Source organism: Sinocyclocheilus rhinocerous, unplaced genomic scaffold, assembly GCF_001515625.1.
Source record: "Sinocyclocheilus rhinocerous isolate Xijiao unplaced genomic scaffold, SAMN03320098_v1.1 scaffold387, whole genome shotgun sequence".
In the NCBI taxonomy this organism is placed as follows: domain Eukaryota; kingdom Metazoa; phylum Chordata; class Actinopteri; order Cypriniformes; family Cyprinidae; genus Sinocyclocheilus; species Sinocyclocheilus rhinocerous.
In genome coordinates, this window is record NW_015651557.1 from 432,027 (window position 1) to 457,672 (window position 25,646).

Sequence of the window (25,646 nt, forward strand, 5' to 3'; positions counted from 1 at the left end):
TTGTTATTGGTTACAGTGTTCAATCATTGCAAAACATAAATGGTAAAGAGAGTAGTGGTGTGCGATATTGACAAAAAATCTTAATATTTTTGGGGATTTTTTCCAATAATGTTAATTAAACAATATTTTGCTGACTGTGTTTTTGTGCTGGTCCTTGTCTGGTTTAGGCCTGTCATGGATAAATAAATATATCACAAAAACTGCCAGTAGGTGGCAGTAAGTCCCTGCTTTAATGAGTGATTCATTGAATCATTCATTCAAACAATTCATTCAAAATTGCTGATTCATTTAGAAACGAAGCAAGTGGCTGTCTTTATGAATGGATCATTAAATGACTGATTCGTTCAATATCAGATTCACTCAAGAACAAAACACCACACAGTGTTGCTCTGAGACACGCAAATGTTCTTATCTGGCTTTGCTTGGAACTATTTTAACGAAATACGTTAATATGAAAAAACTACTATGTTAGCGAAAAAACAAAAAACAAAAACAATATTGTGTCAAAAATGTAACTCAATATTGACTTGTTTGTTGAACTGTTGTATAAAATAAACATCTCATTTGCAATCACGCGCACACAATAATATTTAAGAAAACTATTAGAAAAGGGTTTTTTTTTTTTGCTTTCATAACTTGAATTATAGGGGCATTCAAACTGCAATCTAATAGGCTTCATTACGCAGTGAACGCTTCGGCATCACCCTAGCACCATTTTGGAGAGTATCACAACGCATGTGTGTGCTTTTCCTGCACGTAAACAACGCATACGTCGTGATACTCTCCAAAATGTGTTTAAATCTATGAATAAAAGCCTATTTTTTACCTGAAAAAAATATTTAAGAGCTGAGTTAGTTAGGTAATATTTGGCAGATACCAGCGGTTTCCTGAGTTCCACTTGAAATGAGACGAGGACTTTTCATGCTATAGGACAACCATGTCATCCTCAGTTTGCACAAGGCTCGACACATCACCTGGGGCGGATTAGCCTGGCCTAAATTTCAAAACAGACCACTTGTCAGATGAAGCCCAAGATAGAGAAAGGGAGGAATGGGCAATGACAGTGCGGACAAGCAAACAAATGTTACAGAGCAGTGCAATCTTTCACAAGACAGGTGGAAAAAGAAGCATTAGGCAGAAACGAAAATAGAAGCTAAAAGGCTTGGTAGGAAAAAAAAAGAAATTGAAGGCTGGATGAAGGATGATGGAGAAGAAGGTCTAGGATGGAGGTGAAAGGAAAAATGGCTAGAGCGAAAAAGACGACGACATCTGCTATACTTAAAACTGCAGAAATAACCTAGAGATAATGACTGTACGGATGGCCTCGTTAAAGAGGAAAACGCTTCTGTTACTAAATGAAAGAAATGTCTGTCGTAATCTGCAGACGAGGCCATCACATAAGTGCTCTGCTCTTTACCGGTCTCATGAGATAGTTCTTGACCTTGTTTCACTTAATGTCTTTCCCTCATTTCTTCCATAATAGTGTAATGTCATGACTGACAGCTCAGGCACTCGGTCAAGGCTGCGGTGATATAATGGGAATAATGTTAGGCCTGTAGGAAGCATAGATGCTGTTTTTGCCCCGGGAACTTTTAAGACCATGCATCTGTTCAATGGCATAGTATATTTAGAAGAATTTTGACACAGTGCTATTTTTGTCCCTTTTGATGAGGATGATTAGGGAAAAAAAATAAAAATAAAAAAAAGAGTCCTTTCATGCGGTCATTACACCACAGTAATGCTTGTGAAATGGGAATGGGAGCAGAGTAGGTAATAAACTGACAACTTACATTGAGACTTGTCAGAATATAATGAATGCATCAAATACATCAAGTTCTTTGATTCCAAGAACACAACTTCAAGATGCCCTCAACATTACTTTTTCCTTATTAGTTTCAGACGATGAGATCAATAGCACTTTTGACAATATGAGTAAAAAGAGGTACATCAGATGAGGATTCCTATCATCGACTAAGGATGTCAAAACTACTGGTACTGCATTACCAAATCAATACTGAGAAAATAATAATAACAATAGATATAAAAAAAATATCAATCTTCTGCAGTCTTCTCTCAAATGTGCTTCTTGGTAAAAATGTCCTGCTTTCTGAGATATTAATATATTAAACACAGCAGTGTTAGGGGCAACGCATTACAAGTAACACAAGCTACATAATCAGATTACTTTTTTAAGTAACTAGTAAAGTAACACATTACTTTTTCCAAACAGGAGAAGTCAAAACAAGAGTGCAAATTCTGCGACCCACTCTGGTGCCAAATCCCTACAAAGTGATGTGAACAATGAGTCTGCGACAAATCTGGATAAGCATGAACAGGATCATAAGAGAGATTTGCTACAAAGCCTGACAACAGATAATGTTATCTGAAGCAAATCTGACATTTGCACAAGCTGTTGAAACAGCTCTCAGTATGCAAACTGGGGACCACAACTTGAACTACTTAAAATTAAAATAAGGAACATGACAAAGCCTGAATAGAGTGTAAATATAATCATGACTTTGCTAGAAGGTTGTAAGCAAATAGTTTGATGCTCTAGCCTATACCTGTACTAGTATCTCATGCATAGCTTCAGAGATTATTCTACAGCGCTTTTGATCTGATATATGGAGTCTATCCAGCTTAATCTTGCAAAGAATTAAGAAGAATTTCGTTAAGGCTCACAATGAAGTAAGTCACTGACAATCCCTTCAGGAAGGACAAAAGATCCCTAAAAAGGCTGAGACGTTTCCAAAAATGCAGGCTCAGGGTAAAAATACAAAAAAGCCCAAATGTGATATTGGTAATAAAGCCAATGTCAAAAGAACTACATATTGTGCATTAGAATATGCTGATGATGCTGATGCAGTGCATTTTTTAAATATCACAGGGAAGTGTTTCCGCGGAGGTCTTCAAGTAATGAGAAAGTTACAACTAAAATAACTATACCTGACATTGTACAATGTGGAAAGACCAAAAATACAGGCCCACTTTTTAGGTTGAGTTAGTGTGGGAATATAAAAAGATGGCAAGCTGAATAGTAGACTATAGGAACCACCTGTACTTTGACCTCAGGTGCAGACAGCATGGGCTCATTCCTCTCAGCTTACTCCTGAGGCCTGTGATGAAAGATCACAAGACTAACAACTGGACATGTGTCCTTTAATATAGCACATGGATATACTAGTGCAGGGGTGGGCAAACTTGGCCCTTCCAGGCCACTTTCCTTCAGAGGTTAGCTCCAACCCTAATCAAACACACCTGAACCAGCTAATCATTGTCTTCAAGACTACTAGAAGGCTACAGGCAGGTGAGTCATATCAGGGTTGGATCAAATCTCTGCAGGAAAGTGGCCTGGAAGGGCCAAGTTTGCCCATCACTGTACTAGTGTCTACAACTTAGACACTATAATGCAGGGGCAAGAACACCAATAGCTCCTAGAACACTCTACCAAGAGGATAATGATCTGGCAAACTCTTTGAGAGGGCACTCTTCCAGTGAAAGTAATGACCTGCTTGTTTGGAACTGACACTTTTGTAACTTTTGCAACTTTTTTTCCGGGTTGACTGATGAAAGCTTGTACGCTCTAACTCCCAGAGAATGAACAGAATCAGTTCGATCAGACCAGAGCTTGCCTTTTCGGACAGTTCTTGCCAGTTTTGAGTGCAATATGGATTAGATGGTTAATGAATGGTCGATATTGCACGAGGTAAGTCATTAGTAACATAACTCTAACAGCTTTCAATGCACTGTGTCTCTCCTTGAGACTAGTCTTCCTCAAGGTATAACGTGACATTGCCAGGCCACCGCAAAGACCAGTGACCGTGACCGTGACCGCAGTCATAGCCTAGAGCAGCCAAAAGCTTTGACTTTATACATTGTTTCAGTTTTTTTTTTCTTGAGGCATTTTACCACTGTTATCTTCTGCTTACCTGACTGATCATTCTCCCCACAGAATCTTGTCGCAAAGCCTGTATATTCTATCAGTTTCTGTGAATCTTTCATTTTAGACTTGTGATGTTGTTAGACTCAGCACTGATGTTCCCATATGCAAACCCAATGACTTGGAATCATGGGGGGTTGATGAGACGTCACATAGAGACAGCAGATCACTTATTATGGACGGTTATTTTCAGCACAATGAAAATAACTCTTGTGATGGCATAACAACAGTCTGAGATGAATGTTTATTCATTCTCTGTATGCATGAAGGAATTTCACATTTCCACCAAACAAGGTATATGTTACCAATCGTCACATAAACTGTACCCTCAATATAGCACAACTATTTATGACATATCATTAACAAACACTTCTCAAAATTTTCAAACATCTAACCTCACAGACTATTGGGTTTTCCCCATCGATATGTGCTATACTGACCTTTCTGAAGACGAGAGGACTAACTAGCTGTCTCTACTTCCAAAAAGACGACACTTCTGCAGATGCCTATGAGAATGCCCAAGATTATGGGGAGATAGAGGTTCATTAAGGGCACTTATTCTGTCAAGGGAGTCGATGTGGTGGCCAGTGTTGGCAGCAGTTCCGTAGTAGAAGATGATGGTGTCAAGTCATCTTTATTTCAAAGCAGTAATGCAAACTTCATGAGACAAATTCAAATTCTGCTGTAAAGCAGTTCTAACAAGCCAATAATGTCATTATTCAGCTCAATTCAGTTTAAGTTTTATTCAATAGCAGTGTCAGTGTTCATCAATTATGAAACAACTTCAGTTTCAGCTATAAAGCAGCTCTACAGAAGACAACAGTGCCATTATTCAGCTCAATTCAGTTTAAGTTTTATTCACACTCGATAGTGTCAATGGCGTCAAATCAATACAAATGACTGAATATTAAGTGTTTTTAAATTAACCCAGGCTCATTGAAAATACCAGTGAGTGGAGCTAAAACATGCATTCAGTGTGTGACTGTGGCACATTTTTATTACGTTGCTTCAAGTACGTATTGCAGTGGTTTAGAATTCAAATGTCCAGGGAGAGTCGCTAAAAGGTTAATGCTCTATCGTGTCAGAAAATAACATAACCCTACACCAAACCCAACCCTAAACCTACCCGATAATGTTAATGAATGCAAAAGTGATTAAAAAATGCATTCACTGATGCAACCTTGCTATATTAACTTATACGTGGGTTTGAGTTGTTTTGTCTAACCGTAGTTTAACCGGATTCATATCGGAACGCTTCACCTCACAAGTGCAACACGGTATCGCGTGAGCTACCGAGGGTTATAAAACCCATACACATATGAAGCTGTATATGTGATGATAACACTCAAAAATATCAGTTTTCAAATCTCTCAGCAATTGTTTTGAAGTCATAACATAATATTTGGGATTGTGCAAAAATGAGGCTTTCTTAATCAAAACTCTGGCCCTGTAAATCATAATTTGTGTGAAAAGACATAAAAGTTGTTGGAGTTTGACTGTCTCTAGTATTCATTCCAATTGGAAACTACAGGGATTTATATGTATAGGTACACTTTTTGAGTTTTGCAGAAACATAGGTACGTATGAGCCTGGATAGCTTTAAACACCAACTACACAAGCCAAAGGTGACAGTGGTAAGGAACCCATATTCCATCAGGTGACAGGAGCTGGTGTGTGTCAATGCTAGACTTTTGATCCCATTAGCTGGAGCACAAAAGTCCTGGACTTCTTTATCCTCCAGGTAGCAGGTGAGACGGTCACAGTGCATCACCTTCCGAAAGCATTTCTTCAGCGGTGCTTGTTACGCCACATCTCCTGTCATAGCATGACGATGCAGGGGCCAAACAATTCCTGTCTGGGTTTAACGACCAACTTCCCTGTCCATCCTGAAACTGACTGCTTTGGCTGTGCCTCTGTCTTCTAATTCGGTCTTGATACCATTGCAGAGTAGGTTGAAGATAAGTCATGATACATACTAGGGCTCTCATGCAGAATGTGATATTCTCACCTCAAGGCATAGATCAAAGATAATGAGTCTTTCCTTATCGCAACAGCAGCCAATTATAGCAAGCTTGCGATTTGTAGAGTCGTCTGTGTACGTCACAGCCACATTTTGGGTTGGTGACACTTACAGAACATACTGTATGTAGGCCTACTGTAGGGCAATGTGACATTTATATTTTTGTATTCACAAACATCAAAAAAGAGCTGTAGTTGTGGACTATAGAATCTTTTATATACAACTTAGATTCTGTGATACACTTTCCCACAGTCCTCTGTGTATCAGATATTGTGTAATTTCCTACTAATTGGACTTTCATAATAGCAGTTCTACTTTTTGAAGTGGCACAATTCATAAGACATATTTGGAAATGCAGTATTTTTTGCATAAACTTTATAGGTTGATTATGCTAAAATTAACCTTGATGATTATTGCTGTGTAATTTGAGTATCGTTTCATGCTCTGTATAATTTGACAGATTGTGATGTTTTCTTGTCGCTATTAGAAAATTATGTTTCAGACAAAATACAAAGTGCTGCTGCATGGCTGTGGTGATTCATCTTGCATACCAGAGCCAATTGTGTGTATGATTAAGACGCATGCATTTCTCCATGCAGTCTCACAACCAATTATCTTCTCTCTTAAATGAGCCCATAAAGGAACACGTCTTCACACATTCACTGGGACAAAGGGAAATAAAGGCTGGTACTATGTCTTCCTCTATGGCACATTTGACAAACAAATCTTTCTAAATTCAACAGCAATGAAAACATCTCAGTTTTCTCATGCGGTAATCTGCCACCAATCACATGTAACCATACCTGGTTGAAGCATAATACATTATGTAAAAAAGCAATAAATCTGAGGAACAGACAAATATTGACATAAGCGAATATGAAAATTTTAATATATACAGTATTTACATAGAAAGAATGAAAGAAAAAAACCAAAAACAAAATCGTCACGTGAACCTAATCTGTATAAAAACTTTAAGCAATAGTAAGAACACACATACCATATCTGTGTCTGATACTGGCCCGAAGCTTGTCACATAGATGTTTGTCCTCACCTCAGTCACACTTTCTGATTGGACAAAAAGACAAAGAAAGAGTATGTGTAAGAGCAGAAATAACTGCTATGTAAAACAAATATTAAATTCATTTTAAAGCTATAAATCTGTAAAGGCAACAATGAGATATATGTCTAATGTCACCTGACCAAACTGAAAAACAGGTCTCATCGCATCCACTTGTCAGAGAAAGTGTTAACAGCAGTATGAACTGATGCCAATATCTATGGAGTTTTAGTGTAGGTAACCTATGACTTTTAACAACCTAGCTAGGTGTTTTTATTGTTGACATTTTATTCATTTTAATAAATATCAGAATGTCTGCTACAATTGCAGCAACTAACCTTACTGAGCAAATTCAAAAAGCATCTATTTGTTAGTAGATGTATATTTTCCTTTATGGTGGCGTATTTGGTTATTTTATTTAGAGAATTCACTGGAACAGAGATTGTCTGAATGAGAAATTGAGCACATATTGCCACCCTGATGTTGTCTATGACTGGGTTCACCACTGACTAGAAGGAAGGATAATACTTTATGTAATGGACTTTAAAGTTGTTAATGGGGATTTAGAGTCAAATAATTCCACTTGGCTCACTACAGCTCCTGGTTTCAGCAAGCATGAAAAAAGATCACAAAATCGCTGATTTTAAGAGTGCTGACAGCAGATTTGCAGATTTTTAGAGTGGGTTAGAAGAAAGATTATGCCTCCCAACTTAGGGTCCAGCAAAGTATTGAGACTATACTGTAAATGCCATTAAAGGGGTCATGAACTGCATCTGTTTTTTAAAATTGTTTATGAAGCAATATTGACCACAAAATAAAAAGTTACTCACACTTGTGTGTTGTGACATTTCTGTCGGATCCAAAATATTCGGCACAGCATTGTCTTTTAGTTTCAATATGTCTGAAAATCATGCGTCGAATTGTGCCTTTTTTGTGAACGAATCCGTGGTAAAATGAAGTGAACAAAGGACCAAGTTCTTACTGACGTGGCCTGGATCTTCATAAAATAAATAAAGTATATTGCTTGGTTTCAGCATAGACCTTTGTTTGTCTAACTTAGTATTTACCTATTACACGTGCAAATCGGTGGGCGGGGCTAAACAGGCAGTGATGTAGAAGCAGGCGTTGATCTTCTTCTGCAGAGGCGGGCTCGTTTTGGCAGATTTTTATACTAATGAGGAACTTTTGAGTTCTGAAACTTACAGAAGTTTTTTAGCACAATGACCTATTATAAATCAAAAGATCAAGGGAATTTAGATTTCTTAGTCCATGACCCCTTTAACTCTTTCCCCGCCAGCATTTTTGAAAAAAGTTGCCAGTCACCGCCAGCGATTTTGATGGTTTTCACTAAAATTTGATGGCCTCCAGAATATTTTGGTGTATGAATGTTTGAATATGCAATACACCAAAATAAAGATCAGAGCCGCTACTTTTAAACAAAAAAAAAATCAGTTTTATTCTAGCTTAAAGCATTCTTTTTTTTAATCAACACTTGAATATAGGTAGGTTTCATAAAAATGCATAATTTTGAGCAAAAAGGTGAGAAAATCTAAAAAATCTAAAACTACATCTGGGTAATATTCAGTACGATTATCAAAGCATAAATCCAGTAAATCGCTTCTATCAACACCTCCAAAGCTTACACAGACATATACCACTTCCTGGATCAACATTTTACTCCGTAACATTATGCGGTTTTCATTTATATGCTGCCATTGCTGATGATCGCGTTATTTTTCATATGCATCGGTTTACATAAGAGATCGCTCATTTCTCCATCCTGTTCACGTGTGTTTTTGTTCGGGAGGTTTTGTACTCGTTCAGAAGATGTGTAATAGCGCCAACAGTGAAAACACGAAAAGCTGTAAAACTCCATCCTGTTCACGTGTGTTTTTGTTCGGGAGGTTTTGTACTCGTTCAGAAGATGTGTAATAGCGCCAACAGTGAAAACACGAAAAGCCGTAAAAACTCGTCTTTGGCGGGGAAGCGTTGTCTTCTAAAAGACGAGATAACTCGTCAATGGCGGGGAAAGAGTTAATCTTTCCATAAGAAAACTTGCCTGAAACGCTTTGTTTGTACTCCTGCCAATATTTCTGTGTCTACGTCACCATGTGTCTACATACACCACAATTCCCACCTACTGGCTGCTTTTGCCCAACTTCAGAAAACATTTGGGGAATTGATTTCGTTATATCGATGAGATACAGATTTTTTTACTGTGAGAGAAAAAACATTGTATGGAGTTCCAATACAGCACCACTTTTTACAGCTGCTCACGATGCCTTGGGGGCTGAAAACTAATGGTAACTGGCATTACATTTCTGACACAAACTCTGAGCAGTTGACCAATTACTACAGACTCGGACTAATGACCAATCAGAGCAGACTGAGCTTTTTATTAAGCCTTATGCTTTAAAAAGACAGGACTTAAAACATAGTGTTTCAGGCAGAGGGTGAAAATAGGTGCCATAGCAATGTATATTATGAGAAAAATCATGTTTTTTTAACTTTAAATCATCTAAGCAGACCCCAAAAATAAAATTGTGAACTTTGAAATGCCTATAATATGTGCACTTAAAAAATGTCCTGTGTGTGGCACACTCTAGGCCTTTAACCATCTGAAGTAAGTCATCAAGTTCCAGTTAGCAACTTTGATGTGATGAGTACTGTAATGCGCATCAGCGACTATGTAAAGCAGGGTGGAAATGGAAAGCTTTGATGGAGCTTGAGGTGGGTGACTGGACGGGAGCCAGGATTGTGGAGACAGCAGGACTCAGGCAGTAGAGGCGATGGAAGCCGTCCAGCTCCACAGTATCAGCCCCGCAGCTCTCAGTGCGCCAATGTGACTTAGCCCATTTATCAAAAGCATACATCTTGATTTTTGACTGCCCACAGCTGGGCTCACAATTCAGGATCTGTACTTTTAGAGGTCACTAGGGATTCACTCTGTGGAGGAGAAAAAATATACGCAGAGGGAGATGGTCTAATGGACATCTGTGGGACATTTCTATAAATGTCATTGGGACGTAGACTATAGTGCATCGATGCTCAGCATTTAATGAATCCAGAATGACCAGGGGATCCGATCAGCTTCTTCATTATGATTAAGTGAGCAATCTGTGGGTGCGCCATCACAGCAGCGGTCAAGACTTTTCTTTATTTTCATCAGCCATCTTCAACTCATGAGGCTCCTGGGGCTCCTTAAGCTTAGGATTTGTAAGCGATCTCAGGAGAGCGCTGTTCTGTGACAGATTTTGCTATTGATAAACATTACAGTGCCAAGAGAAGATGAGTCATTTCACTGTTCCAAAACACAATCTGTCATGGATCTCAGAGGTGTGAGACTTGTGCTAAGAAGTGTAAATATGAAAGACAGACTGATGAAAAACACGCTCCATCTGCAAGCCAATGGTAAGGCCAGCATGTGGACACTGGAGACATTGAGGAAGGAAATGTGTATAGGCATTTATCGTACCTCCTAGTCCGGGACGCAATCTGTTGTCGTAACCATCCAGCAAGCGGTCCAAGATCCGGGTAAAGATGGTGATGTTGTCTTTGCTGTCATCGGGAATGGGCTCTCTGTGACCTGTTACAACCCTGTGGAGAAGAACAAAGAGATTCATTTCTCGTAAAGATAGTAAGGATGCTTTGAAAAGAAGCAAATAGGCCACAAGAAAAAAAAAAAACATAGCAAGAAGGCCACTAAGCAATAAGAGTCTGAAGTCATAAATAGAAGAATGGATAGAGAAGACGAGAGATTGATCTGGTCAACATCTTTGATCTTTCCATCTTTGAACATGTTTTGCGATTGAAGGGTAGGAGATGCAGTCATTATGAATGGGTCCAGGACAGGTCCTACAAAGGAAATATCAGCTTGACTTCATCTAACGATCAAAAAACTAAAGCCTGACCACAATTCAAATGGATCCTAGCTCTTTCTACCATAGACCCAAATTCCTAATTTTCCTTGACTCAACTGACACAATCTCCAAACCTTAAAATTCAGCTTCTTCTAGGAGGTGACTGATTGGTTGGTTGGTTGATTGATTGATTGATTGAAAAAGAGTTTCACATGTAATACTTATTTCATATGCAAATATGTAAACCAATCATAGCAGTGGATGTTTACATTGAAGTCTTAAAGGTGACAGGCCCCTTTAAACAAAATGTTGAAATGAGAGGGCTAAAATCAGGGCAGAAAATGGCCTTTTATTTCTCAATTATAATAGTGCAGTGTTTTATTTTTACATTTTGATTATTTAGTTTCTGTAGTATTTCTTACTTGAATACCACTGCTGCGTATAGACCTGTCTGAACAACATGCACACCAAGTAAGTAGGAAAATGAGTTAAAGTGACAAAAAATAAATAAATAAAAAACAGACAGAATGACAGAGCAGAGGAGTGATAGAACTAATGGAATTCCAAGTGGTTTAGTGAAACCTGTCACACAATTTAATATGGCTTTGCAGAAATCCCAGCTCTGGGATTTGGCTGCATTATATTCCAAAAGTTGCAAATGCATTCTTGAATATTCAGCCAACCCCTGGTTCTTTAATTACCTGGAATATGCAGAATAATTATGTCTTGCTGGGGCTGTGATTCCCCGATGAACAATGCAGTGGCACGATGGAGGGTGTGATAGACAGAAAGCTGATGAGATAATGAGTGCTGTCCTCAATCAAGGGCTGTGCTGGAAGCGACCTTGCGCCAATTACATGCTGACCTATAAAGGCCTTAAAATAGCATGCAAAACAAAAGGTTTGTCAAAAAACACGCATTGCATTTGGCAATGTTTCATAAGGTTTTGTTTAGTCCTCTTGTGGCAGCAAAAACATGACCACGTTGCTGGATAAACTTGTTTTAGACTTTCTTCTCTTTCTGCACAACACTGATTAGTCATTTTTGGAAAGAATGATGCTTCACACCACTGACACAGAGAAAGTGATCCCATATTTCTAGCTGAAATGTCTTTGCACATTTCTCATTACAAAATATAACTGTTATGAAAAAAAAATCATTCAATTTACAATGAAACGGTGAAAAAAAACTATTTTTATAAAGGTTATTTTTTATAAAAGTTTAGTTTCACTATTATTTTTAATGTCTCTTTATGAAGTTTGACACGGTGAATATAAAAATCTATAAACAGTTACTAAAAAGTGAGTCGTCCAAAACTTCAGAAGTGTTTGTTGGATGATTTTTGTCTTTTATGACTAGTCCCACAATGTTCTGGAATGTTCCACAAAGCACTAGAATATTCCAGAATGTTACAGACACTTCTAGAATGTTCCTATCCTTGCAGAAGCAAAATATATTTTAAAAACATGCAAAATTAGTACAAAAAAGTTATCTGTACTAAACCAATGTTTCAGGATTCATTCTAGAAATTCTAAAATTGACCTGACCTAAATATTTACCAAATATTGATGCTACGTGAAAATAAATAGTACAATAATAATTAGTACCACGGAATTACAGAAGAATCATAAAACTTTAAGTGATTTTTTTTTGTTTACATTGTGTCATAATCATACTATCTTGACATAATTATGATCAAATTAACAAGCTGCTCCAGGAAATAATTATATATTAAATACTGTACATGTTGTGCATTAGTTTTACTCACTACTTATGCATATAATGTCACTATAAATGCAAACTAAACAAATAAATATAATAAAATAAAATGAACGAATGAGCATGTTTTATTAATTATTATCTTATTCATATTTTATTTCTTACACCTATTAGTTCACATTAAATGCAGTAGTCAGCAAATATGCTGTACTTGCTTTTATCTTGCAGCACTGGTAAAAAATAAATAGTCTCATAATGCATGTGCTTAAATCCAGTATACTGGACATTGAATATTACTTAGTTTCCTCCAACAGAAAAGCAGAATTAACAGTTTGCTATTTAATATGTAACAATTAGCATCAACAAAATGTTGTTTACTTGTACTTGTTTACTCTGGACTGAGGAGCTTAAAGAGGTTGGAATGAATGATTCTCCTCTTTGCACTTTTGAAAACGGTCACAAGAGCCCATTACAGAGATCATCACACTGAAACATGAGCAAAATCCTTTTTAGTGTTGCAGCATATAACAGAAGCTACAAAAAAACAAGCCTTTCTGTAGTGCCAGAGTGTGTTTAGGAGAGTGTTTGTGAGCTGTATTTTTCCATCAGAGTACTCTGGCATATTTTGTACTGAATCATCTCAAGAGGCTGTCGACTTTATTGTGGAGCTGAAAATGCAGCAGCACGGAGAGGTAAACATGGCGGAACGGCTGCTTTCAGCCAACAGCAAAGGCAGACCAGCCTCTGTCCAATGTTAATTCATTTTCTTTGGGTTCACACCTCCTTGCAGGGAAACCCTGTCTCACCTGAGTGTGGAGGGGCTTAGCTGAAAGCATTGCAACGACTGACTGATAAGGGGCCCTTTGTATTTCTCCCAGAGCTCAACGGCATACCATGTGACTGATCGGTGTGTGTGTCAGCCGGCCGGTGAGGGATCAACCAGACCTGTCAGTGACGTGACATTTTGGAAGCTGATGATCTTCCCACTGTGTTGCGGTGAAGGAGTTCTGATAATTTATTCATTTCAAGAAAGCCACCCAGATGACAAATTGCAGTTTTTTTAAGTGACACTCAAGAGCACCGTTTGTATGCGGAAACTGCATCCTGCCTTCATTGCTGCTCTTTTGAATATCGGCTCATTGATATTAATCAGCTGTAGATCATGCAGCCTCTTTCCGTTTACAGAAACATGGCTGCTCTATTCAGCAAGTGTAAGTGAAAGAACAATGGAAACTGTCTATGGCCGTACTTTCTGTTGTCTGTGTTGAGGAGATAAAATGAGCTAATGCCTGATTAACTGGGGAGACGGGCTGAACATTGTGGCTCTTCATGGTGTGTCTGCACATTGCAATTTTTTGTATTACTGAATTGAAGCTAATGAATGGCTGTTACTTGCCAGAGACGCTCATCCTGTGAAGATGGCCATTCAGTGAACTCAAACCAGAGGTTTATTAGTGGGATTCATGAGGCTGCGATACAAGTCCTCCTTCACGTTTGTTTGCCAGCCTCTCCAGCAGGTTTACGTAACCCTGTGAAGGCAAATCTTTAAAGGTAATTTACAGCCCATTAAAACAAGCAGAGGAGGATGAGAATGAATGCACGGTAGGGCGAAAGTGAAGTATGGAGCGATTGCCAAACGAAAAAAATACAGCTGAAGAAAGATGATACAAGCTACCGAGTTTCATTCCCCACGCATCTCTACAATACAGTCCTAAAGGAAAACCTTGGAGAAGTTTCTCTTCAAATGCATTCTAGGGCTCTAGCCTTCATTGTCGACCTCAAACAAGTACTTTCAACGCGGAAGTAAGCAGTTTTCTGTGAATGTGCGAGAATTCCAATTCATTAGCCGCTATAGGAAAATAACGAGAAGAATAACAATGCGCAGTAAACGGTAAAACGTTTTGCACTACAAACCAGTGTGTTCATAGTTAAGATAATACATTGAAATAATATAATAAGACACACCAATTTGCAATATCAAGCAGCAAAATTAGCTGTTTTGTACAGCTAACATAAGCTGGAAGCAGATGACACCGGAAGCCAAACCTAAAAAATTGACAATTAATGGCCGCTCTTACTGGAAAAATATGGTGGATAAGTTTCCACTGGCGCTGTGACCTAGTGGTTAGTGAGACATGGAGCTCAAGTAGTCAATCAAGTCTGGCTCCTATAATTTTCTTGTCTTCTCTCAACTATTAATATCAATTATAAAATAATACAAAAATACGTTTATGCAAATTTATTTGTCTGTCTGTCTTTATTTAATGACTTTTTACATTTTTGAGAAAATGTGAATGGATCTGAATGCTTTTCACCATGTTGATATATGGTTGCCAGGGTGTTCTGGATGGTTCCAAAGGCTCTCCTAAGTGGTTTCTAGGATATTCTGGGTGGAGCTATGCGGTTGCTTACTGGTGCACAGAAACGGAGCCCTTCAGGTCTCTAAGGGCCTGTTTACACCTGGTCACTACATGCGTTTTCTCCGAAACGCTCAAACCACTTAAGGAGGTCCAGACGAAACTGGACAAGTGTAACTGCATCTGGTTGTTGAAACCACATATATAAATTTTACTCCTCCCAAAATGTGAAAAAAAAAAAAATGTGTGAGAGCATCTTATAGGCTATATTACATGTTATAATCAGATATGACACCGGTAATGCAACACGCATTGCCGTGGATGAGTAGCTGAGTATCTCTTCAGCAAGCCGACGTGCAACTGCCGCAAATGAAAATGAGAGTAAGATGCAGACACTCAACACACAATCATTCATTAAAAGTAGGACTAACTTATCTTTCCAGTACTGATGCAGCTCTCTCTTCTATTGTGGTCTTTGATCTTGAAATTAGCTGATGATGAATAAAATGCAGCACATATGTGACCCTGGACCACAAAACCAGTCTTAAGTCGCTGGGGTATATTTGTAGCAATAGCCAAAAATATGGGTCAAAATTATTGATTTTTCTTTTATGTCAAAAATCATTAGGGCATTATGAAAGCGTATTTATTCAGCTTTCAGATTATGTATAAATCTGAATTTCGAAAAATTGACCCTTATGACTGGTTTTGTGGTCCAGGGTGACATATCTGTTGCTTTTGTTGATGTGAACTCTGTTAAATTTGCATATAGCACAGGAATTAAAAATCGGATTTGTATCTATTTTCCAGAGACACATTTATTTGGCCAAGTGTAAATGGAACCGTTTTAACAAATCAGATAGCTATCCGATAAGAGAAATTGCATGAAGTGACCAGGTGTAAACAGGCCCTAGGACATTCTTCTTCAAGACTGTGCTTCTCAACCGGGGGCCTCTAAATAAATAGATACATTTTGGGTACACAAATGCTGACAAAAAGGCAAACAAACCCAATTAATAGATGTGCCAAATGTTGCTTGATTTGAGGTGACACGGTCAGTCAGATTGGACAGGAAACATGCATCATCTGTGTGCAGCCAAATGCAAGACATACGTGTCCCCATCTGGTGTTATGTGAGGTGTGTGAGCTGATTGGAATTTCTCTCTCAGATGTCGGGCTGGAGTGCTGGAGGATCATGGGCCCTGGCGGCAGCTGCTTCATCCCTCTTCATTACCACCACATCATCCCTGCAAATAAAAAATTGACTTTTCCTCGTAACACCCTTCCTCCACCCCCAACCCAAACCTCTCCTATCACGTTCTGTGTATTGGTATCCTTGAAGCTCTCTCTCTCTTTCTCTCTCTCTCTCAATCTCTTTTTTTTTTATCTCATCCCTTATTCCTCTCTCTTCACCCTCTCCCTCTTTCTTATAAAGTAAGTGGGAAAGAAAAATATCCAGGAGGTCCAGATAATAGCAAATGTGATTCATTTCACTGAGCTGCCAGTATACTGTATGTATACATACACGTAATATTTCAATAGAGTGGAGTGCGGCAAATAGACAGTGTTGAAATCAACTCCTGAATATTGTATAATGTGTTTGCACACACAGTTCAGATAATGGAGGGGATTTTATAATGCAAGAAATTTTGTTGGAATACAATCACCTTCTGGAGCAGAACAGATATTAATAGTATTGTTTACACCATTTTCAATTAGTTTTTCATTACACAACAAATAGCATGACAAGGCAAGATTTGCTGGAGAAAATTCAAGGGTGTGCTTTGGACACTACGAAAGCTGGTAGATGAAAACAATTATGCCAAATCCATTTTATTAAAGGAAATATGAACATGCCATTCAATTAATAACATTTACTAAATATAAAAGTAAAATGCAGGTTCAAGCACAAGAACTCTGTCAGCCCATTTATAGATTATTGGCTTGATGACCCATAAATAAAGAGATTTGGTAGCACTATTCAAAATCAGTCTACTGACTCCACTGGCAATAATTAATAACCTAAACAGATTGTTTTCAATTTTGAATGTTGAGTAAATATAAATTAAAAATTAATATATTGGGGTCATAGAATGCAGTTTCAAATTGAATATTATGTTTCTCAAGGTTAGTTTATAAAGTCTACAAAGTGTTTTGCACCGAAAAAAAGTCCTAATATTTGTAAAAATTCTCATTTTTCCATCCTCACACTGTCACTCAATTTCAAGGGGTGTTACCTCTTGCCAAAATGGAAGTAAACACCCACTGTGATTGGCTAACTTCATTGCACCATATCACACGCCCTCCTTTATGTTGTATGTTGTGTTTTGATACGCGAAATGGCAAGCGCCGTGATAAAGCTGTATAAGGCTGAGCCCGTGTCAGATCTCAGTATTTAGACCCCAGATGGGGAAGATGAGTAATTACAATGAATATTTTAACAACAGCAGTCTATTTCTCACACAAAGCTATCCTACAGTATGGCTTCAGACACTTCACACAGCACACAAGCTATATGGACCACATTAATGTGAGTGTATTACTTTTACTTCCCAATCAATGGCTTGAGCTAAATATTGCAGGACTTTGGACCAGATTTGCCCATCCCTGATATAAAGCGATTCACATTTTGGCAAAATGCTATTAGCGTGTACTCACCCACCTAGTGACCTTCATTTTTTCATAGAGCATCTTCATATTCGTGACTTCTAAACTTTCAGTAAAGAGCAACTGACGAAAACCTTTTGAAAACCTTTTAGAAAATGCCACACTGGCCGGATAGCTCCCATTTAAAGGTGCGTTTACACCGACAGCAATTTAATCCCTGGAGTTTGCCGTAAGCGGTGGTATTGTGGATTATAGGCATAGTAAGCGTTCCTAATGCTGACTACCGTGATGCTACTGGTGTATAACTAGTCATAGCTATTGAACATTTGATCAATGATACGAAATGGAATGTACTGATGGAAAAAAAGAGATGTCATACCATTTTGAAAACAAATTTGTTGTCTTGCTGCAATAAATAAATATATAAATAAATAAATGGCATCATGGAGAAGAAACCATCTGTATATGAATGTCTTCTGTGTCTCCATTACCATTGGTAGATCAGTGCTTCGTGTCACTGTTCATTTGCTGAAAGCGTTTTTTTTTTTTTTTTCTTACAAATCGCTGTCAGAGTGAATACCCCTATGGGTGGTACTTTGATCATCCATTGGCACAGGCTGTTTAGAGATGTATTAAATAATTCTTGTTAAAGGGGTCATATGATGCTTTTTTAAAGATCATTATTTTGTGTATTTGGTGTAACAGAATATGTTGACATGCTTTAATGTTCAAAAAACACATTATTTTTCAAATACTGTACATTATTGTAGGTCCTCTATTGTTCAGTAAATTTTTCATTTTACTTTCCTACATTCTGTCAGCGATAGTTAACTCAGTGCACAGCATCTACAAACACAAAATTGTTTAATGAAACAATGGCAAGCACTTATGGAAGCCAAATGCGTTCATGGCCCTATTTAGTCTCCTCTAAATTTAGTCCTCTCTGGTTTTAGGATAATCTCTGAAGTAGTTTAGAAGAAGTTGTTCTGAAATGACACTTAATGCTTTTTTTTTAAGGTTATTATTTTTTCAAAATTGTTCATTAAAAACTTGTATTCCGTAGGCCACCAATGAATTATAAATCCACCAAATACATAAACTCAGAAAGAGCATATTTATGCTTGTAGTCTAAATGATTATTTTATACTTTGTATCTCCCAGCCTCCTCCTATTTTAGCTGTATTCTTTTACAGACAGTTTGTATCTTTCATTAGATAGCCCAAGATATTCTGACCGCGCATTGATTTTCCATCCAGCCGCAGACAGGTCACGAATGCAGTGTAATATTTTATTGGAGTCTCAAATTCTATTCCATTTCCTGTTATCTTGGTCTTGAGGTTTGTCATATATCGCTTGTTTACTCAGTTCCTAGGTTCATGTTACACATGTTCTAGTGGCAATTCATGTGAGTGACTGTAGACCAAGCAAAATGATATCATGAGAGGTTTATACTAGTTTGACAAATGATGGCATTTTAGATTATTACATAAAAGCTTTTTTATTAGCGCCACAGTTCCATCATCTGGATAACAAAATAATCAAAATGGCAAGGACAAAAGTGATTGATTGATTGATTGAAATGTAAAGTAGATGTAACCTAGGCTATTGGTTAATGAAATTATGATACCATCAATGATCTCTTTATAGCAGTATAGCAGACTATATTTATATTTAGACAGCAAAATATATTTAAATTCTGTTTTATTATTAAATCTCCATACTTTTCATTGTGGCGGCAAAAAAAAAAGCAATTCAATACAATGATGGATGAGTGATGCACGTTTCTCAAAAGCCGGATGTATCATATTCATTACTCAAATTTTAACATGATTTTTTTTTAATAAATAAATAAATAAATAAATAATGAATGAATGAATAATGTTTGGATAATCAAGTAACTGTGTATGCTGTGTCAGCGTACATCATGAAACATAGACTCGTGTACCATGACCTGAAGGTGAATGTTTTTGGAATTATTCTAAAAGGCCTTTTACTTGCTAAAAAGTGCACGCTATCAATTAATTCTAGCTTTACAGAAAATGAATGTTTCTACATTAAAATTAAGAGTGATTAGATGACAGAAGGTGTGTAGCAGATTGTACAGGTTTTGATCATGTTGATAATTTAGAAGCCTTAGAAATCTGCTATTTTCTTGCTATTTTTATACTAAGGCACACTCCAAAATTCACTATTTGAAGTTCTCTCCTCAGTCCACTAAGACCATTTGTGGATTTCAAGATGCAAAAAAAAAAAACCCTCCTCAAAAAATACATGAAAGTTTATGTCAGTGATCAAACGAAAGCCAGACACAACAAAAATGGAAATGCGCTCAATACAGCACTGCTGTATTAAACCTGTGATTTTCTCTCAGAGCAATTAAGAAGCAAATCAGCGGGGAGGATTAAAACATCCACGTCTGACGTTCCAATCTTGACAGGCCTTCCCGAGCTCCGCTGCAGAGCACCCTGGAGAAACCGCACCACAAATCGAGGACATTTTAATAATGTCCCTAAAAAACAAAGCTTGCTACTCAAAATGTATTAAAGAGTACTTGAAAGGTCTTTAAATATACTCTAAGCCACTGACAGAGTAGGATTTATGTTGAAACATGCATCCCTTTCTGTCCTTTCTCCTCTTGTGTGAACCCAAACATGTGACGTATGATATCCTTCCTCAAAATAAAAGCTCATGTTGTGGCTGAAATGAGACGCCGTTTGCTCCATGCAGTCGGATGGTGACATTGATTTCCTCCGTTTGGCCTGCAGCCCTTCAGAAATACCCTCTGCTGGGCCAACGGGGAGTGTAATCAGATTCCCGCGAAGCCAGCTGAGACCATCAGCCACTTAACGTTTCTGATGTTGACAACGCTATTACTCAGTTTATCAACAAGTGCAGAAATGCAACAGTGAGATAGGGAAGACTATACTAGTTAATTAGCACGAGTGTCGCAACATTGGAAATGTACTGAATACGCTACTTGTAATAGACAAAGACAAAGCGAGTCTGCAGTGAGATGAAGCACAATATCTTTACATAGCGTAATGTTCACTGTAGCGATGCAACTGATATATTACCCTGCTGGAGGTGGCGAACGTTGAAACTCTTGGTAAGTGATGCACGCTGAGAATTACTAAATGGACTGCTGCCCCTCAACTAGCATTACCCCGCAACCCTGCAACACATTAACCTTGACACAGTCACGCCAGCCATTGACAGCATGTTATTTGTCGGCTCGGTCACATCTCTGAGTGCCACCCTATCCTTCGAAAGCCTGTGAATAATGCATGCGCAATGAGCCGGAGGGAGAGCGGCCAGAAGTTTCGAAGTGATCCATATGGAAGGAGCGCAGGAGTGGCGCTCTCCCTTTCTTTGTCGGGTATTGATTTCATGTCACTTCGGACAGTTGCGTTGATACTGATTCCAAACAAAACAGACAACAAGAGGTTTGAGCTATCCGCAATCGTTAACTCGAGATTGCACCACACAGGGGTGGGGTGTGTGTTTGTGTGTGCGTGACGGAAAAGAGGTTTGCAGCGCTTTGTTGGGGAGGCAAAACACAGGCAGCTCATTCATATGTAAAAGATGGATTGTTGCGAATAATAGTTTAATCAAGCCCTGCCTATTGGTGCACGTACGTGCAGCGAGGGATGGCTGTGATGCGTGGAGCGACATTAGCTAATATGAGAGATTTGTCTGTGACAACTTTATCCATTAGCAAAGTCTCCGGCCTGTGCTGTCGCAAAGCCGATTTAGAGTCGTGTGATAGTATCGTTGGGCATCAGCGAGCCTGCAGGACTCGTGGAGCGACAGCTGTGCTGATTCAGAGAGATACTCATGAGGTATAAGCACTCTGCTGCTCTGAAGTCTAAAGGGATTATGCCTAAACTTGGTCATGGCTCTTGCGGGCTCGCTGCATTTTCGAGAAGGCACGCAAAATATCCTCGGATACGCGTCATCCGCGTGGATTGCTTCTCGCTGCAGCATGGGGGGAAGAAGAGCAGCTACTTGAAGCTGGAATCATGCGACGAGGTCAACGTCAAAGAGCTACGCTCTTGCCATTCGTGTGATTGAGGTCGCCTTGTTAGTATGCGCTGAGGGTTTGAGCTAGTTTGATCTGCCATCCAGAATAGACTAATATAAGGACCTGGCAGTCAGTGTCAGTAGTCATTTAGGCTTGTTTAACAACATATTTGTAGCTCAGTGAATCTCTTAAAGCTTTAAAGACAATTATCTTTGAAGCTTGGGGGAGCAAGGACACAAGATGAAGAGCCCTGTGTTATTATTATGTTGTCTCCAACAGTGCCTCTGGTATGGCAGAGTGAGTTTGATGATGGAGACAGTGGGTTGCTTGAAGAGAGCTTGCACCATTCTTGATGCTTATTAATATGTGGAATTGCATGATCCAATTTTCAGAAACTCGCCTAAATAACGTTAAGCACATTTAATCTGGGCTAAGACATGTTGGACTTTTTTTTTCCTGATAGAAGACCAAATTCAATGCTAACATTCAACCTTGCTCCAGTGGCTCGCCGTGCCTCATTTCTGGGATACTTTTCAGCATTTTTTTGGGGGCGGGAGGGTTTTATTTGTACATGAAATTAAATTTACTTGGGAAGAGGCTAAGCAAGAAAGGGCTATGGATCACAATAAAAGCTTATCAAAACCAAAGAACCCTCTCTGACTGTAAGGGAAATGGGTCAGCTGAATAAACAGCACTATTTAAGTCTCTCTCTCCCTCAGAAAATGTATTCAACAAACAACAAAGTAGATAGCACCATGAAGCATGCTGTAACAAGGCCCTGGTTTGTCCATTTAATAGTCTTGTTTACTCTGTTTTTTTTTTTTAATCTATATCAATTATTTACAACCAAATAATGAGCCTGTTTCTGGAACAGACCTACAAGCAGACACAAAATTCTTGATGAAACAACTTGAAGTGTCCTAGAGAACTACTGCATAGATTTTATTGCTCAGAGGGTGCTCAGAGCAATCTTGAAAAATGCTTATAGCACTATTCCTCATAGGCGCTGCAAGATCAACAATGATAGAATAGCTTGGTATAATTTGGTCTTTATTTTGAAATTAATTTGGTATTTATATTGAAATTAGAGATGCATCATTGTGTCAGCCACCACTAGGGTTACCAATTTCAGAAAAGGAAAATGAGAGACAATTCTGATTATTTATAGGAAAATAAGGGACAGAATAAGGGACGCTCAAAATATTTGTAATGTATAGTGTGTCATTTCCGTGTTTGCAGTTAAGAATATGTATAAAAGGTGTATAAAAGGTTCTCAGTCAGAAATAATCACATTTGTTTTGCTTAAACTATTTATGTACAATTATTCTAAAAATAATTAAATGTATACAAAAAAAAAAAAAAGTCAAATGTCACGTTACACACAAACCATCGGCCTGAGTAAATTGTACCACTATAGAATTGTGACTGCAAGTGGTGTAGTAATTACATAAATAAATATGGCATACAATTTTAAATAATGACAACTTTTTTTTTTTTTTTTTAACAATGGCACTTAAAATTTTGAACTAAAATGTTATTGCAACCATGGTTGCAATAACATTTTAATTCAAAAATAAAACAATGACTGTCCAAAAAGATAAGTTATTATTCGTATGTTCTATGTGGTCATATGGCCTACGAATACGGGACAAACTGCGTTCCATATGGCTTTCATACAGAATGCTTCTTTGATGCCTCAAATACAGGACACTTCCGTATTATACTGAGCGGTTGGCAACCCTAGTCACCACATTTACTGTGCTGTATATGGTCTACAGTCAGCTTCTGCTTGTATTATTTTATAATTACCTACCTAAATAAATTAAATCTTCGAAATGTGTGTGAAATGCTTTTTCAAGCATAACAATGCTTTCAGTTCACCTGAATGTAATTTTGTTCCCTAGCTGCACCTCATGCCATTGATAATGAAACAAACAGACTGTGAGAAACAACAAAGCTTCCTTTTGTAAAGAAGATGTTATAAAAGGCAACTAAACATCTGGGATAGTTTTGAGTTTGCATTGTTTTCTTACTGTTCATTCAAAAGCAAATTTAGATGTGATCGAACAATAAATAGTCGAAGTAGCAAAGTATTGGTATCAGTCATTTTTAAGTTTATGGCAAAATCTGCATCATCCCTCTGCATCCCTTGACACATATTTGACTTTGAGGACTGTTTGAGATCTTATTTGGAAGATACCATTACAAGGATTTTATTAGGAGAAAAAAATCTGATAAGGATATTTATTAGATAATTAGTTGTCATGCATTGCTGTTTCCTGAGCTGCAGGATTTTTACATCAAAAACTGTTGTAATTTATAAATAAAAGGTCATTTTACAGCTTTATTTTTAGATCTACTACAATATAAAGCGGACTGTTTAGTTACTGGCTTTAATTACCAATGCATAAACAGCAATACATGTTTTTACAACTAACACCTGCTGTTTCACACTGCAAACATCAGTGGTGCATGAACAGCACTTAAATTAAGTAAGTAAATAAATAAAATACAAAAATAAATAAATAATACTTGACAAAATTTCTAAAGTGAACATAGAGGTGTTAAATGCTGATTGCCGTTAGCATCGTCTCCAAAGGGAGCAGTAAAACTTGTCTGGCTTTTCAACATCTGAAATCATCTTCTGAAAAAAGGTGGTGTTATTTTTAATGGTGGTGGGGGGCGATAGATGTTCCTGGAGACTGGTGCTGTGATGTCACACTGAATCAAATTCAGTACATTTTCTATCTGCTGACATAACGGAAAATTAATTTCTGCTTCCAAAGCAAGGACCTCACATTCAGTGACCCCTACTGAATATCGTGTGTGTGGGGGGCACACTAAAATTAATGGCTGCTATCCTTCCTCTTTCATCTCAGATGTTTCTTTCTTCCCTCTCTTATTATCTCTCTCTATCTCTCTTGTGCATGTGTTTCTCTTTTGCTTATGTTACTGCCAGATGGAATTGGTAGATTCCAATCAATGTTCTTCTTTGACTAATTACTCTGACAAAGATGGTGAGGATCCAGATGAATAGATGGCTGCTGAGCATGCCTGGCAACACACACGCAGACGCTGTATCAAGAAACATGCCAAATATATCTTCCTAAGCAGTTAGAAATCTACAGTTTAATGATTCTCTATTAAACACTTACCAAGATATGATCTGGTATGATGGCTTTGGATTTAGGCCACAATTAAGGCCTAATATGCTCACTGCGGTATTATTTTTGTTATTTGTTTGAGGGGGAAAATGAAATTCCAAATGGCTGAACAATGTTATACTGTTTGCATAAATTCCGACACCACCCTCATGGCTGCGTACCCACATGCTAATAACAAGAATATGCTAATAATATTTTAATATGTGCCATGTGCTATCCTCTTAATAAGATAACAAAACCACAACAAACAATGACAGCTGTGACAAAACAGCAGTTACGAAAGCATCTGAACACAGTAATGTGGATATGTTTGCACCGGATTACAAAATTATAATTACAACTTAAATTGCAACTATAAAGTAGTTGCCCTTCAGGAACTCGAGCTGCGTCAAAACGCTTTGGGAACGCCTTCAGCGTGACCACGCTCTGAATCACATGTGTAATCAGTCCAATGGATGGGCGAGACGTCACGGGCGGGGTGACGTAACGACCAGGAAGCTTAAAAGCACGTGCGGTGGAACCGGCGTCAGCTTTTCTGTCATTCAGCAAGCGCTCTGTGTGTGTGTCTTCCTTTCTGCCTTGCACTCTCACCCCACACTTTCACCAAGTGTGTGGATGCTGCTCTGGCTCCTCTGCGACTCCAGGGCATCCACATACTCAACTACATTGACGATTGGTTCATATTAGCTCATTCAGAGCAGATAGCGGTTCGGCATCGAGATGTCGTTATCGCTCACATGAAAGAGTTGGGATTAAGACTAAACGCCAAGGAAAGTGTGCTTTCTCCATTACAGAGGACCACTTATCTGGGCGTGGTATGGGATTCGACCACGATGCAGGCATGTTTGTCTCCTGCTCGGATCGAGTCGATCCTCACGGCAGTCAAGAGAGTGAGAGAAGG

At 38.2% G+C, this 25,646-nt stretch overlaps 1 protein-coding gene across 1 annotated transcript in view; it reads right to left on the reverse strand.

Moving 5' to 3' along the window:
- The window catches only part of LOC107713170 (gamma-aminobutyric acid receptor subunit alpha-3-like), a 175,334-nt gene that overhangs the window by 122,582 nt on the left and 27,106 nt on the right, over window positions 1–25,646 (reverse strand). The window contains exons 3-4 of the mRNA XM_016518602.1: window positions 10,493–10,614; window positions 6,958–7,025 (exon numbers count right to left, since the gene is read on the reverse strand). Of these exons, the coding sequence (XP_016374088.1) occupies window positions 6,958–7,025; window positions 10,493–10,614 (190 nt within the window). The remainder of the gene's footprint in view (window positions 1–6,957; window positions 7,026–10,492; window positions 10,615–25,646) is intronic.